The sequence below is a fragment of the Neoarius graeffei genome, chromosome 24 (assembly GCF_027579695.1).
Source record: "Neoarius graeffei isolate fNeoGra1 chromosome 24, fNeoGra1.pri, whole genome shotgun sequence".
NCBI lineage: Eukaryota > Metazoa > Chordata > Actinopteri > Siluriformes > Ariidae > Neoarius > Neoarius graeffei.
In genome coordinates, this window is record NC_083592.1 from 33,290,343 (window position 1) to 33,306,669 (window position 16,327).

The following is a 16,327-nucleotide window of genomic DNA, read 5'->3' on the forward strand; positions in this document are numbered from 1 at the left end:
TACGCTCAGCCATTCCCTACTCGGATTCTGGCGGACTGTTTGACGAGTGACCGATCCATTGACAGTAAACAAGGATCGAGTGGACTTCAGTGGCGACTATGATATTGAATGAATTCAACAAAGTGTAAATTCAATATCATAGTCGCCACTGAAGTCCACTCGATCCTTGTTTACCGTCAATGGATCGGTCACTCGTCAAACAGTCCGCCAGAATCCGAGTAGGAAATGGCCGCAACAGCCTCCGGGGGAATGGCTGAGCGTAGCTGTCAGTCAAACACAAGTTACCCAATGGGAATGCATTCCTGGACAGCCCACCCACACGGGAAGTTTGTGCCAAAACTGCAAGCAAAAAGTCAGGGAGCGCAAACGAGAAAGCTGGAATCGCAACCAAAATAAATTACGTCAGACAAAACTGAGAAAGACGCGGAACAAAAATTAAAGGTTTCTGAAGAGTAATAGACTGATATTTTGCACAATTACACGAATAATTTGTTTGCCAGTCTAAAAAAAATTACTTTTTTTGTTTTTTTTTATTTTGATTTGTCGTTTTTGTTTGATATTTCAAAAGTATTGTATGAACATTTTGGCACAAAATTGATTCCATAGTTACAGTAGGTGCCTTGCTCAAGCGCACTTCAGCCATTCCTGCTGGTCCAGGGAATTGAACCAGCAACCTTTTGATCCCAAAGCTGCTTAAAGTGGCATTCCACCATTGGATGTATTTTTTTGGCATAAAATACAATATATTCTATGACAACATGACTAGACAGAGAAATCTTTTAGCTTCAAAATGATATATCAAACATAATTTTTTGACAACGACAAGTATATTAATTTTGCGACCAAAGTCACCTACCCTTTTAATTTCCGCGCGTGATGTCATCGGCAGGTTCCCCTTCTTGTGTACCACGTGACGTGTGACGTGGCACATATTATCAGCAATGGCGGATAGAACGCGATAAAAATAATACCAATAAATCTAGCTAATACCAGTAAATCTAGCTAACTGAAAGATTAACTCAAAATTTTTCGCAATTTTTTTGGCCCCCATATACGAGGAGAAATGACTCTCTCACTTTGGGGGTTTCCTGGTCTAAAAATAGACCGACACGTGGTACACAAGAAGGGGAACCTGCCGATGACATCACGTTTCACTACCGCGCGGAAATTAAAAGGGTAGGTGACTTTGGTCGCAAAATGAATATACTTGTCGTTGTCAAAAAATGATGTTTGATATATCATTTTGAAGCTAAAATATTTCTCTGTCTAGTCATGTTGTCATAAAATATATTGTATTTTATGCCAAAGAATACATCCAATGGTGGAATGCCACTTTAAGCCATGGCTTCAGTGCTAGATTGATTGATTTTTTTTTTTTTTTAACCTGCAGGCAAATGAGCCTTATGCACGTTCCTGTACATTTCACAAATAAGATAAACTGCTTTGGATCATGACAAGTTCCTTTTCTCTCGACACTTCCCTCATTCTCACACTCAGAACAGGCTATACAACATTTTGTAACCTGGCCTCTCTGCGTTTGAGATTCACCACTCATATCTTGTTGTGAAGTCTGAGTTCATGCAGCTCTGCACTGCAAACTTTGACATCTTTTCTGACATCCTAGATCATTTTTCTTGACTAAAAATTATTTTCGTCTTTACCTCATCACCAGTACACTTTTCATTTAAAAAAAAAAAGTACCAAACAGTTGATTTTTGATATTTCAAAACGTATTCTGCTTTTCCTGATGGCCTGCTTTACTGGCGCTGTCACTTCTCTGTTCTCATGTTGCGAAAAACAACAACAACAACAACAAAAACAAATCAAATAAATTTCACATTCAGTCAAATCGAGACCTTTGGTCTGAGCATGAACTAATGACACAGTGACACAGATGGACAGGAAAACAACTGAGCAGCCAAATACCACATGATTATTGATTTACAGATAAATTATTAAAATGCAGGACTATAACGAGACAAAACCATCGTAGGCAACATACAACAGTACAAAGTGCAAAAGCCCAAACAACAGAAATGGTTTCACTGTCAATTTACTAAACAGACCGTGCTGTAAGTAGGATTTTATTATAATATAATACAACAATAAATGAAATAATGAGATAAAGGATAAAAGATCATTTTAAACGTTTTGCGTAACTTGTCTTTGGTGACACTTTCTATGAAGCCCATATTCATGAATTATTACAAATGTATCATTCCTTCCAAACATTTTTATAAACTCTAATAATGCCCCATAAAGCTCAAATAAGTACAGTTGTGATCAGAAGTTTACATACAATGACATGAGTGTCATCTTGGATATGAATGTCATGGCAATATTTGGGCTTTCAGTAATTTCTTTGAACTGTTCTTTTTCTGTGGCAGAATGATTGTATAGCATACATCTCTAATTTAAAAAAAAAACCCACTAGAATTTAGTGCACAAGTTTTAATTTTCTTTGGGTTTTCTGAAATCAACAAGGGTCAAAATTATACATACATGGTCAAAAATATACATGCAGCACACCTAATATTTGGATCAAATGTCTTTTCACAACATTCACCTTGATCAAACATTTTTGTTTACCATGAGCAAGCTTCTGGCAGAATTCTGGTTGGATATTTCACAACTCTTCATGGTAGAATTAGTAGAGTTCAATTCAATTTGTTGGGTTTTTTTTTTTTTGGCATGGACTCGACTTATAAACACGGTCTATATATTTTCCATCGGGTTGAAGTCAGGACTTGTTTTAAGCTTAATGTTAGCCTGCTTTATCCTCCACAACCAGCTCTGATGCGTGTTTGGGTTCATTGTCCTGTTGTAACTCCCAAGTCCCAAGTCGTGTTCAAGTTTCTGATGGTTTTTGCTGAAGAATTCTGAGGTAGTCCTCCTTCTTCATTATTCCATTCACTTTGTGCAATGAACCAGTTCCACTGGCAGCAAAACAGCCCCAGAGCATGATGATCCTACCACCACCACCACCAGCTGGTACAGTGTCCCTCTGTACATGATGGTCATTGTGGCCAAACAACTCAATCTTTGTCTCATCTGACCATACAGATATCCTCCAGAAGGCTTTTTTCTTTGTCCATGTGGTCAGCTTCAAACTTTAGTTAAGCTTGAAGGTGTCAATTTTGGAGAAGGGGGTTATTTCTTGGATAGCAGATAGATGGTGAACTGAACTGTAGACAGTGATCCATCAGCTTCCAGTTCATGACAGGGCTGTGACATGGTGGTTTCCAGGTTGCTCCTGACCATCTAAACCAATTTCCTTTCAGCTGAGGGTGACAGTTTGGGTTTTCTTGAAGCAAAGTGGCTTGGCAAAGTGACTACACCTCACAATAACTTGGATACAATTGTTTGAGCTGATCTTGGAATTTGCAGTTGTTTAGAAATGGCTCCAAGAGACATTAGAGAGTTATGTATATCTGCAATCCTCTTTCTCAAATCTGCACTGAGCTCACTGGACTTTCCCATTGTATTGTGTGTTGGTCAATCCAATGAGTGCTGGAAACAAACCCTTTTTATGAAGGCACAGAGAAGCTACCAGCTGTAGTCAATCATGATCACTAACAGGAAGTTAAGAGACCTCGGCCTTGGCAAGATAAGAAACATTTTGGAAGTTTCAGCACCTCTGAATTAATAATCCAAGTGACCGTATGTAAATTTTTTACCCTATATGTATAATTTTGACCCCGTGTTGATTTCAGAAAACTCAAAGAAAATTAAAACTTGTGCACCAAATTCTAGTGTGTTTTTTTTATTCATGATGTATGTTGTCCAATCATTCTACCACAGAAAAAGAACAGTTCAAAGAAATTACTGAAAGCCCAAATATTGCCATGACATTCATATCCAAGATGACATTCATGTCACTGTATGCAAACTTCTGGCCACAACTGTACGTCCTTGATAGCAATCATGTGACACTATTCATTAAAATGGCATGTGGTATATTACAAAAATGTTGTAAGTTTGGAATAATTATAAAGCATAACAACTTTGAATAATTTTGAAGAATAATTTTTTAAATAATTATAAAGTTTTACCAGAGACGATAGCCTTGTCGATTCTGTTTGCCAGTTATTGCTAAGTCATGATCTATAGGTAGGACAGAAATGTACTTACTATGATGCTCATGCCATTTTAAAATTTGTAATGTGATTATTATTTTAAATTATTGCTTTAATTGTTGCTGTATATATAGTTCTGATTTTATTTATTTAATTTTATGTTCTCTTCTTTTGGAGGCAATACTACTACTACTACTACTACTACTACTGCAAAGCAACTGTAATATTTATTAATAATTATAAAATCATGATAAAACTAATTATTAAATTCTTTGACGTGAGCCATTCTTCAAGTTTATAAAACGCTTACAAGGTGTCATTTCCAATTTACCAAAAAACTCTTCTAAGCACAGTGATAGCGATTTATAAATCTGAGCTTCATAAAAAGTGTAACCATTTCTTATCGAACTAGAAAGCATTAAAACTGACGATAAAAGCAAACAAGACAGACACGTTTCAGCCTGTGTCAGTGTATCACCCACAGCCGCTTGCAGTGGCCAGCATGGAAATTTCCATTCAAAACAGTTCGTGACGAGAGAGAAAAGGCAAAAACACTTAACGAATGACAGAATGCATACAGGCTGTGAGCATCTTCACATAATTCGGCTTCACAATGCTAATTGAGGACCAGTGGAAAATTCCCACTCTGGTTAAGGTCACCTGTTCACAAGCATCAGTCCACTAGCCATTTGCCCCCCCTCCTCCTTTTCCTCTGGTTTTATGGGGAAGGGAGACTGGAGATAGCTGGGTTGTCACCCTTGTAGCCCATACGGTCTTATTTAGATGTGTTCACCCAAGCTGTTATCATGTAATTCCTAGAAATATCTTTCGAATAATGACATTAGAGGCATGGAGAAAAGAGGTATGCAAGGATCCACAAAGAAGACTACATGGTTCTACACTGCATTCTTTCAGCTTTCTGAATCACGGCGTGTTATTTTACTCCTTCCGCAATAACGTGATGACAGGATTCATGTACAAAAGTAGATCACCGTTACACTGAAAATCTTCGGGGCCTGGACGCCATCTCATATTACAGCCATCTGAGACACGTAGAATACGTATAATGTTCTACATTATAAACTAAGGATATGTACAGTCCAGTGGCGGCTGGTAGTCTTTCAAACAGGGGAGGCTGGTCGGTTACGATATTTCCAGATTTTAAAAGAAAAAACATCAATTTTGCCCATACTCTTGCCTCTGATCTGGCTGATTGTTGGCAGCGTCACAAACTGTGAAATAACAGGTTCTTTTGGCCCATTACCCTACTGTCCAATATACATGATGGTGGTGTTGGGGGGGGGGTATATTTTAACATTTTATATTTTAAAATTGTGGCATGTTGTTTAAAAATTTATCATTATTGAAAGCAGCTCTTTGTCAGGAACCTCAGCAGTAGAGCTGGGTGCCACACATTTCATTCAATGACACTTTCCCTATATTTTACTTATTTTGACTGAGAAATGTTTTACTGACAATTTTGATAACCCTTCACTTTTAATCCAGGTCTGTAGTGTGAAATGTTCTCAGCTGTGTTTTTGTTTAAAAATGTTTTCCAAATTGTAGCTGTGTTTAATTCATATCCAGAAAAATATATATATTCCAATATAATATCTCATCTCATTATCTCTAGCCGCTTTATCCTTCTACAGGGTCGCAGGCAAGCTGGAGCCTATCCCAGCTGACTACGGGCGAGAGGCGGGGTACACCCTGGACAAGTCGCCAGGTCATCACAGGGCTGACACATAGACACAGACAACCATTCACACTCACACTTACGGTCAATTTAGAGTCACCAGTTAACCTAACCTGCATGTCTTTGGACTGTGGGGGAAACCGGAGCACCCAGAGGAAACCCACGCGGACACGGGGAGAGCATGCAAACTCCACACAGAAAGGCCCTCGCCGGCCCCGGGGCTCGAACCCAGGACCTTCTTGCTGTGAGGCGACAGCGCTAACCACTACACCACCGTGCCGCCCCCCAATATAATATACTCAGCATAAACATTTTAAATAGATTCTATATTTTTGGTCCATCCATGACATATTACTAAAGTAGCCTATTTACTGTTGTTGATGTGGGTCACTTGCTGTTCGCCAATTCACTTTCTTGTACCAGGAGAGCTGAAAGGAACGAGTATTATTCCCTACCTTTTTCACCAAGTCAATTTGAGGCGTTGGTCTACCCTGCTCTTTAATTTTAATTTTTTCCTCGAAAGGAAGACTGGCAAATGGCTTCGCCAAAATTAAATCAGCAATGCTTGGCATCCGTGCGCAGCTTTCTTGCTAGCTGACTAGCCCCCTCAAGTTCAAGTTCAGTCACTCAAATAAACGAAATTTCTGGAACTAAGATAGCAAACTTGACAACACTATATTTACACTTTATTTACAATGAAAATATATACAAACTAAAAAAGTTGGTAGAAACCGTATGTAATGAATGAAATCGAAATGTAAGCTGAGCTCTTACAATACACCACAGCACCTGCGAATCCGCATGGGACTGAACTGAAATTCACCGCTGCCTGTCTATAGTTGAAACAAGCTGTCAATCAAAGAAAATATCCGGCCGCTTTCACCAATCACCAGTCTCCTCGCGGAAACTGCCATGTCCCTCCCATGTGAGGCTGGGAGTCCGTGGGCGGGCATTTTCGCAGTATTTGTCCAATAACCGTCTTGCATTTTGAGATTGAAAAGCGCATCGCTCCCAAATGCCATTGAAGTCCACTGAGGCTGGGAGTCCGTGGGCGGGCGTTTTCGCAGTATTTGTCCAATAATCATCTTGCATTTTGAGATTGAAAAGCGCATAGCTCCCAAATGCCATTGAAGTGCACTGAGGCTGCGCTGCATCGTGCTGTCACGAGGGGGAAAAACTCATGCACACATTAAAGTTATAAGGGAATGATTTCACACTGTAGTTGGGTTGAGCACATATATTTCTATGATTCTGGATCTGAAATAGCAATGTTATAAGGTCGGCTATAACATAAGCCTAGCGCAATTCATCCTACACGATGTTCGTCATTTTTACAGGAGGCTGAGCCTCCCTCGTTGTCTTAGAGCAATCGCCCATGGTACAGTCATTTGGGTCAGTGGAGAAGCAAGCAGCAGATGTGTGCTATGCACTCCTACACCTGGAGTTAAAGTGCAACTTCGTCCCCAAAATAATTTCATTATTCTGAACTTCATTAAAATGCTAAAAAAGTGGGCAAAGGGTTGAGAATAGGGCGGGGAGTGATGATGATTGGTGAATGGTAATCTTGCCAATATTAACACCAGCATTGATGTATTTCATCACAGTACAGTCATATTGTTTAGTTTCCAGCTAAAAAAACCCCACACATTTAAAGGAGAACTGAAGGCAAGTGTTTCATTCTCATCTCATCTCATTATCTCTAGCCACTTTATCCTGTTCTACAGGGTCGCAGGCAAGCTGGAGCCCATCCCAGCTGACTACGGGCGAAAGGTGGGGTACACCCTGGACAAGTCGCCAGGTCATCACAGGGCTGACACATAGACACAGACAACCATTCACACTCACACCTACGGTCAATTTAGAGTCACTAGTTAACCTAACCTGCATGTCTTTGGACTGTGGGGGAAACCGGAGCACCCGGAGGAAACCCACGCGGACACGGGGAGAACATGCAAACTCCGCACAGAAAGGCCCTCGCCGGCCACGGGGCTCGAACCCAGACCTTCTTGCTGTGAGGCGACAGCGCTAACCACTACACCACCGTGCCACCACAAGTTTTTTTATTATAAAAATTCTATTTAGCTCATTTTATTAAATATAGGAATGCATTTTTGACAGCTATTTTGTCGCTGCTGTAACAAGTTATGAGTGTTTGAAATATGCTCTGTAATATATCAGTCCATATGTCAAAGCAATGGCTGTAAACGAGATTCGTTGAGACCTGTGCGAGACATCGTAGGACGGAAGTAAAACGTACAGCGGAAATCAAAGTGACCAACATCTGCCAACGTTGTCAAAAGACGCGTGCGCCCTCTTTCGAATGCTGATGTAATCAAGCCGGAAGTTTTGTTTGTTTTGATAGCAATCAGGAAAGTTTGAAAAAAGTAGGCAGTAATCGTCATTTAAACTCATTTTTGTGCAATATTTCATTTGGAAAGCAGTTTTCAAAATGGCGGCACTGACACCTGGCTGACACTTCACGTTTCGAAGTCTCGCACAAGTCTCGTGAAGATCGCGCAGATAAGCGACGCCTGCCGTGGACCAAATGAACTAAATTCAACACGGCTAAAAACCGAATAGGCCGATAAGTATAATATTTAATTGCAAATAGTTGCCAACATGAGTCACGATATAAGGTTACTAAAACCGAAAATGTAACTGAATAATATGTTAAATAAGAAATAAAGCAAGTTTAACAATGACTTCAGTTCTCCTTTAAGTGTGCATCTCTCTCTCTCTATCTATCTATCTACGGTATGTTGTCCGCCAGGACGCCCCGCTGACAAGACACGACTTTTCCATTGATCTCTGTCCAACATTGCAGTTCGCAGTTCCTGAGTGTTCGCTATTCCAGAGTCATTCAGTAGGTTGTCTACTGTATATACGTGACTCGTCTTCACTCTCCGTTGAGTTTATCTTCGATTGGTTGCCAGAATACAAGTTTGTTGGCCAGTTCTTACACAAGACGCTGACAAACCTTTGTTGATATTTTGGGGAGTTCCCCGTACAACTCTTCATTTGTGAGCTGATGTCTCCAAGTGGCATTGTGTACCATCCTGAGCATCCAGGTGTAGCATCCATCAAGCTGTTTCTCAAGAGTCTTTGTGAGAGTCCATGTCTCGGCACCATAAAGAAAAACAGATTCATGGCAGTGAATAAGCAAATTTTCGGTTTTCTGGAAAGTTGGGAGGACCATATTTTGCATAGCTTGTGACATGCACTCCAGGCCAGGCCCTTCCTCACAGAGAGATCTTTCTCTGTGCTTTCCGTCCATGCTCCAAAGTATTTAAAATTGTTTACCACTTTTAGCTTCCTCCCATCAACTTCAAACTCAAGTGTGCAGGACCTCTTTAAATCTGTTCTTTTTAAACTCTTTTGCATGAAGCTTGGCTTTTCATTGTCATCATGCAAATGCACAAATAAGGTAACTCATCAAAACTGGATATCCACAGATCGGAAACATATCACCTGTTTTTGTTTGTTTGTTCCAAATTCTGCTGTCAAGTTTCCCACTGGCTAACAGGAGTTGAACCTGATGTGGTGTTTTGCTGTTGTGGCCCATCCACCTTAAAGCTTCAGTGTGTTGTGCATTTTGAGATGCTTTTCTGCTCACCACAGTTGTAAAGAGTGATTATTAGCTCATCAGGCCGACAGGTGATGAGTTTATGCCATCATGCGTTGTATGTCGTCCGTCGTCCATCCGTTGTCGTCCACATTTCACAAAAATCACTTCTTCTCTCTCAATTCTTCACCAATTTTTACTCTTTTTGGCAGGAAGGTAGGTCTCCCTGGGGTGTATATAGCTTCTACCCAAATTTGCATAATTGCAATTAATAATGAAGATATGGACTAATTAAGCCCTAACGAGCAGCTTCCACACAAATCGCTTCTTTTCCCTCAATTCTTCACCGATTTTTATTCTTTTTGGCAGGAAGGTAGGTCTACCTGGGGTGCATATGGCTTCTATCCAAATTTGCAAAATTGCAATTAATAATGAAGATATGGACTAATTAAGCCCTAACAAGCAGTTTCCACACAAACTGCTTCTTCTCCCTGAATTCTTCACTGATTTTTATTCTTTCTGGCATGACGGTAGGGGGACCAAGGGTGCATATAGTTTCTACCCAGATTTGCTTAATTACAATTATTAATGAAGTTATGGACTAATTAAGCCTTAATGAGCAGTTCAACAAAAATTGCTTCTTCTCGGTCAATTCCTCGCCGTTTTGGATTCTTTCTGGCAAATAGGTCGGTATTCCTGGGGTGTATATAGCTTCTATATATAACTTGTATATAGCTTGCAACATTTATTGCGCAAGGTGGCCCACTTTAGATCGTTCCTTCTGGATTAGATGGAGCCGGAGTGCGCTACACCGTCATTGCCGGTCTCATTTATTTAAGTTACTAAAGCCTTCCTGTCAGCTCGAACCACCCACAGAACTGCGGCTCATGGAACATTTGTTGTTTATTTTGCACCATTCTGTGTAAACATTCAAGACCGTTAAAGTAAAAGTAGCAGGAGATCAGCAGTTTCTGAAATACTCAACCCAGTCCTTTGGGAACAACAAGCAAGCCACGATCATGACGTCACATCTTGATGTGCGATATGAACATTAACTGACCTGTACAGGACTGGTGCAGGTGGTCTTAATAAAGTGGATAATGAGTGTATTTCACTTGGATGTAGATTTCACTACAAATGCGTTCATTTCTTGCCATGTGATGTGCTGATGTGGGTGTTTAACTTACTTGTGTGAGCGTCCGGGACATTGTTTATTTCGGCCCTGTTTGTTTAATTTGTTTAGTCAGACATTTCCTGATGTCACGTGTGTAATACTTGGTGAAAGTGTTACAAAACTGTGCACTAAGAAATGGGAGTGGACTTAACCTCTAAGTGGTTAAGCCTTCTTTTTAAGGTCATTTTGTTGTGCTCGAGTTAAAAGAAGGTCCTGAAAACTGGTAAAGTTTGCACAATTTTGTGCCAAAGTGGGTTAAAAATATCTTTGCGTCAGCAAATTTCAAATGTCACTCCCTCTGAAGCACCACCCACGTCAGTGTAGGTGGGTTCATTTCTGACCATGAGAATAGCAACTGAGCAAAAACAGGAAAAAACAGTCTATGTTGTGTTTTCGCATGCAAAAATAGACCCTATTACAGATGGAAAAGGAAAAAAGGAAAAACCCTCTAACAAAACAACAGATTTTTTTTAAGTCACTTTTTTTTTTTTTAAAGAGTTTGTTCATTTCGAACTTGTCCTACCTGTGTCCCTAAGCAGGCCACCATCATGTGTGTGAGCAGTTTGGCAGCAAACATGGGGAATCTGGAGCAGAGCACATGAGATATGATGGCCAAGGCAAAGCCTGCGAAAGGAGACACAACACATTTGTAACAAAGCAGACTTGCAATCTTTGTCACTAAAGACAGAGGTGAATGAAACGAGGCTTGAACCTGAGATGCAGATGAAGCCTGCAGCGTAGAAAGCCTCGTTGTATGAAGACAGACTGTCGATCTCAGCGGACGCTGTGTAGATGGAGAGGTGTGAACAGGCACACTCCACGAAGTTTTCGCTGTCGTCTAGCACTCGACAGAACTGACCATCAGACAGCCAGCTGAAGGAAAGAAACCAAGAAAATAAAAGTCCCGCAAATTTAAACTGAACATGCACACTTTTATGATTAAATGATTTTATGGGGAGCAAATGTCTCCACAAGGATAGGAACACCTCCGAGATCTGGCCTGGTGGGGAAATTTGGATGCTACCCACAAGGAAAACTGCATTTTGACAAAAAACTGTAGCTTTTAAACATAAACAAACAATCAATCGGTTTTGAAGGTCCTCACAATGATGGTAAGACTAACGCGTGTGCATGTGTGTGTGTGTAAGTGTAGCATTAGGTAAAGCACCTCTCAGCTGCTTGGTTCCACAGAAGGCACAGAGATTGGCGGGGTTTCACCCGGTGGTTTGGTGTGTGTATACGATACACCACTTCCTTGCCATCTGCTAAAGGTCTGGACCCTCGGCCCTGTAGACTAACAGAGAATACCTGCACGTACACACACACGAAAGAAAAACTTTCATAAATAAAAAACTGGCCAAGTTTATATCTATGACAGAATACCAGGAAAAAGCATCATCTTCTGGGAAACTGCAGTGTTGACAAACTGGAATTATCCTTTAATATATAACACGTGTAAGTGACAATTACAGCATGCTGAGAGAAAGAAGAGCCATGGCACGAACAACTGACCGCTAACAGACTGACTGAACAATACTGCCACCGCATGGACAGTTACTGAAGCCTCGTCATGACAGTGAGGAGTTTCTTACATGAATGATATACAGTACTCTTAATTCCAGTTGTTATTTCCCCATTAAAAAGGCATGTTTAAGAATCAAGAGTAACTGCCATTTATGGTAAAACGCATGTGCATGACTTTGTAATAAAGAGCCTGAAACAAAGATGCGAGTTTAAACACTGCGTTTAGTGCCTCATAAACCTGAACTGTATTTTTTCACCATTTCCCTTTTATTTTTATTATGGTAATGATAGTCTTCTTCTTCTTCTTCTTCTATTATTATAATTGTCCGCTAAACTAAGTCCACCGGCTGTCTTGGACTGGCAGTTCTGGACCCCCAAGGTCGAGTCCTATCCAAGGACCTATGAATTTTGGAGATACTTGCGCAAGATGTATGCAGTTCCTAGTAATGCTGCGTTCTGAAGTTGTCGTGGTGTGATCTTGTTGAGCTCCAATGCCCTCAGATGTTTTTCAAGGTCTTTGGGTATTGCTCCCAACACTCTGACCACAACTGGCCCTACCGTGGCTTTCTTTTCCCATAGTCTCTCAATCTCCATTCTCAGATCTTGGTATTTAGTGATTTTCTCGATTTCTTCAGTTCAATTCTACCATCTCCTGGTATTGCCACGCCCACAAACCACACCTACTTTTTTTCAATAACAGTGATGTCAGGCATGTTGGATGTCAAGTGCTTGTCAGTTTGGATCTTGAAGTCCCATAGAATTTTGACGTCAACTGTTTGAAGGACCTTTTCGACTTTGTGCTCCCACCATTTCTCTGCTACCGGGATGTTATATTTCATGCATTATTATTATTATTATCCATCCATCATCTGTAGTCGCTTATCCTGTCCTACAGGGTCGCAGGCAAGCTGGAGCCTATACCAGCTGACTACGGGCAAAAGGCGGGGTACACCCTGGACAAATTGCCAGGTCATCGCAGGGCTGACACATAGACACAGACAACCATTCACACTCACATTCACACCTACGGTCAATTTAGAGTCACCAGTTAACCTAACCTGCATGTCTTTGGACTGTGGGGGAAACCGGAGCACCCGGAGGAAACCCACGCGGACACGGGGAGAACATGCAAACTCCACACAGAAAGGCCCTCGCTGGCCGCTGGGCTCGAACCCAGGACCTTCTTGCTGTGAGGCGACAGTGCTCACCCCTACACCACCGTGCCGTTAATTATTATTATCATCATCATCATCATCATCATCACGGGTTGGCACGGTGGTGTAGTGGTTAGCGCTGTCGCCTCACAGCAAGAAGGTCCGGGTTCAAGCCCCGTGGCCAGCAAGAGCCTTTCTGTGCACAGTTTGCATGTTCTCCCCGTGTCCGCATGGGTTTCCTCCGGGTGCTCCGGTTTCCCCCACAGTCCAAAGACATGCAGGTTAGGTTAACTGGTGACTCTAAATTGACCGTAGGTGTGAATGTGAGTGTGAATGGTTGTCTGTGTCTATGTGTTCAGCCCTGTGATGACCTGGCGACTTGTCCAGGGTGTACCCCGCCTTTCGCCCGTAGTCAGCTGGGATAGGCTCCAGCTTGCCTGCGACCCTGTAGAACAGGATAACGCAACTAGAGATAATGAGATGAGATGAGATCATCATCACAGAATCAAATCATTATTTTACTGAGTATACCGAGTGTGTCTGCTATAGTAAACTAATGACTGAAATCTGTAAACTCTTTACTTAAACACACTGGAGAAAATACATAATACACACATTTATCTGGTCAATTTAATTTAATTTGTTAATGTTCATCCATTCCTGCATTTCAGGCCTGCAACACATTCCAAAAAAAGTTGGGACGGGGGCAATTTAGGGCTAGTAATAAGGTAAAGCAATTAAATAATGATGTGATTTGAAACAAATGATGTCAACAAGTGATTGTAATCATGATTTGGTACAAAATCATCATCATCAGCATCCAGTATCCGAGTCTTTGAGGAGCAAAGATGGGCCGAGGATCTCCAGTTTGTCAACAAATGCATGAGAAAATGATTGAAATGTTTAAAAACAACGTTTCTCAAAGAAAGAAATGAAGGGATTTGAAAATTTCACCCTCTACAGTGTATATTATCATGAAAAGATTCAAGGAATCTGTAGGAATCAGTGCGTAAAGGGCAAGGGTACAAGCCTAAGCTGAACACCTGCGATCGCCAATCCATCAGACGGCACTGCATCAAGAACCATCATTCATCTATAGCTGATATAACCACATGGGCTCAGGATTACTTTGGCAAACCTTTGTCAAGCTCTACAATATGGAGTTACAGCCACAAATCCCAGTTAAAACTTTCCTGTGCAAAAAGGAAGTCTTATCTGAACTGTGTCCAGAAGCGCCATTGACTTCTCTGGGCTCAGAGGCATCTGGGATGGATCATCACACAGTGAAAATGTGTATTGTGGTCAGACCAATCAGTATTCCAAGTCTTTTTTGGAGGAACTGGACACCGTGTGCTCCGGACCAAAGATGAAAAGGGGTTGTGGGGTTGTATCAGTGCCCTTGGGAAAGGTAACTTACACTTCTGTGATGGCAGCGTTAATGCAGAAAAGTACATTGAGGTTTTGGAGCAACATATTCTGCCTTCAAGACGACATCTTTTCCAGGGAGATTTCAACAAGGCAATGCAAAACCACATTCTGCACACATTACAAAGGCAGGGCTGTGGAAAAAGAGGGTTCCTGTCCCCTCTGACCCCAACAGAGAATGTGTGGAGAATTTTGAAATGAAAAATATGACACTGACGACCCTGTACTGTTGCACACCTTTAGACCTGTTTGCAGGAAGAATGGGACAAAAATAACACCTGAAACACTTCATCACTTGGTGTCTTCAGTCCCTAAACATCTTTTAAGTGTTGTGAGAAGGAATGGAAACATTACAAAGTTGTAAATGCTTTAACATCCCAACTTTTTTTAAAATGTGTTGCAAGAATAAAAAAATTGAAATGTGTATATTCTGAAAAAACAATATTCATGAGGTAAAACATCAAATAATGTGCTGTTGTATTGTTTTGAGTGAAATACAGGTCAAAAATTATTTACAAATCATTGTTTTCGGTTTTAATTTCAATTTCAACATACCATCCGAACTTCTCAATCGGGGTTATAGAAATCACAGGTCATGAATCACTGAATTACTAATATACATCTATCTCAAAACTCAAGAATCTGTTGTTCAGAGCAAACATTTGGAAATGTAAACTCAAACCCATCTCTCAGTAGAATTCATTGTGTACTGAAGATCTCATCTCATCTCATTATCTCTAGCCGCTTTATCCTGTCCTACAGGGTCGCAGGCAAGCTGGAGCCTATCCCAGCTGACTACGGGCGAAAGGCGGAGTACACCCTGGACAAGTCGCCAGGTCATCACAGGGATGACACACAGACACAGACAACCATTCACACTCACATTCACACCTACGCTCAATTTAGAGCCACCAGTTAACCTAACCTGCATGTCTTTGGACTGTGGGGGAAACCGGAGCACCCGGAGGAAACCCATGCGGACAACATGCAAACTGCGCACAGAAAGGCCCTCGTCGGCCACGGGGCTCGAACCCGGACCTTCTTGCTGTGAGGCGACAGCGCTAACCACTACACCACCGTGCCGCCCTATACTGAAAATGTAATCTCTGGAACTGAATTCACACAATTTGCCTGCTGAGTTGAAAAAGAAACACATTTGTCTTTGCTCACCTTATTGTTGAGAGCGCTGGCTTTTGTATTAGTGAGGAACCAGTGCTCAGTGTGGTACTCAATGAAGTGTATTTTCTGGCAGGCAAAGGGAGACATGCCACCCCCAGGCAGTACTGGCACCTCCAGCAGGGCATCGGGTAGGGTGAAGGTATCGCCGTTCGTGCCGGTAAAGGTGTGTGCGTTGATGTCTGTGGGATACCAGTGGTGTGCTGTGATAGTGAAGTAAGGACATGTGTCCAGGGTCTTTCCTCTGTAGGAAGGGCAGAGAGGAATCAAAGTTAACCGTTAAATTCTGTGTGGGTCAAAAGTGCTGATTTTAACAGTGGAAAAATACAACTGTGCATGGGGTGGTGTGTGGGTAGGTGGGCAGGTCTGATGTGCTGACCTGTGTCAGCTCACATCCCAAGGCATGTTCCAGTATAAAAGGATATTGGCTAATTAGTTGTATTTACATCATACCAGACTGAGATTTCTGTCCTTTTTGGTGTCGTTTAAACAAATATTTCATGGTGAACAATTCAGGAAATAACTAAAGAATTCATGAAA

At 41.4% G+C, this 16,327-nt stretch overlaps 1 protein-coding gene across 1 annotated transcript in view; it reads right to left on the bottom strand.

Annotated features, from left to right (window-relative positions):
* adgrv1 (adhesion G protein-coupled receptor V1) overlaps positions 1-16,327 on the bottom strand; it is a 415,446-nt gene that overhangs the window by 173,762 nt on the left and 225,357 nt on the right. The window contains exons 80-83 of the mRNA XM_060907086.1: positions 15,782-16,031; positions 11,677-11,816; positions 11,221-11,381; positions 11,032-11,132 (exon numbers count right to left, since the gene is read on the bottom strand). Of these exons, the coding sequence (XP_060763069.1) occupies positions 11,032-11,132; positions 11,221-11,381; positions 11,677-11,816; positions 15,782-16,031 (652 nt within the window). The remainder of the gene's footprint in view (positions 1-11,031; positions 11,133-11,220; positions 11,382-11,676; positions 11,817-15,781; positions 16,032-16,327) is intronic.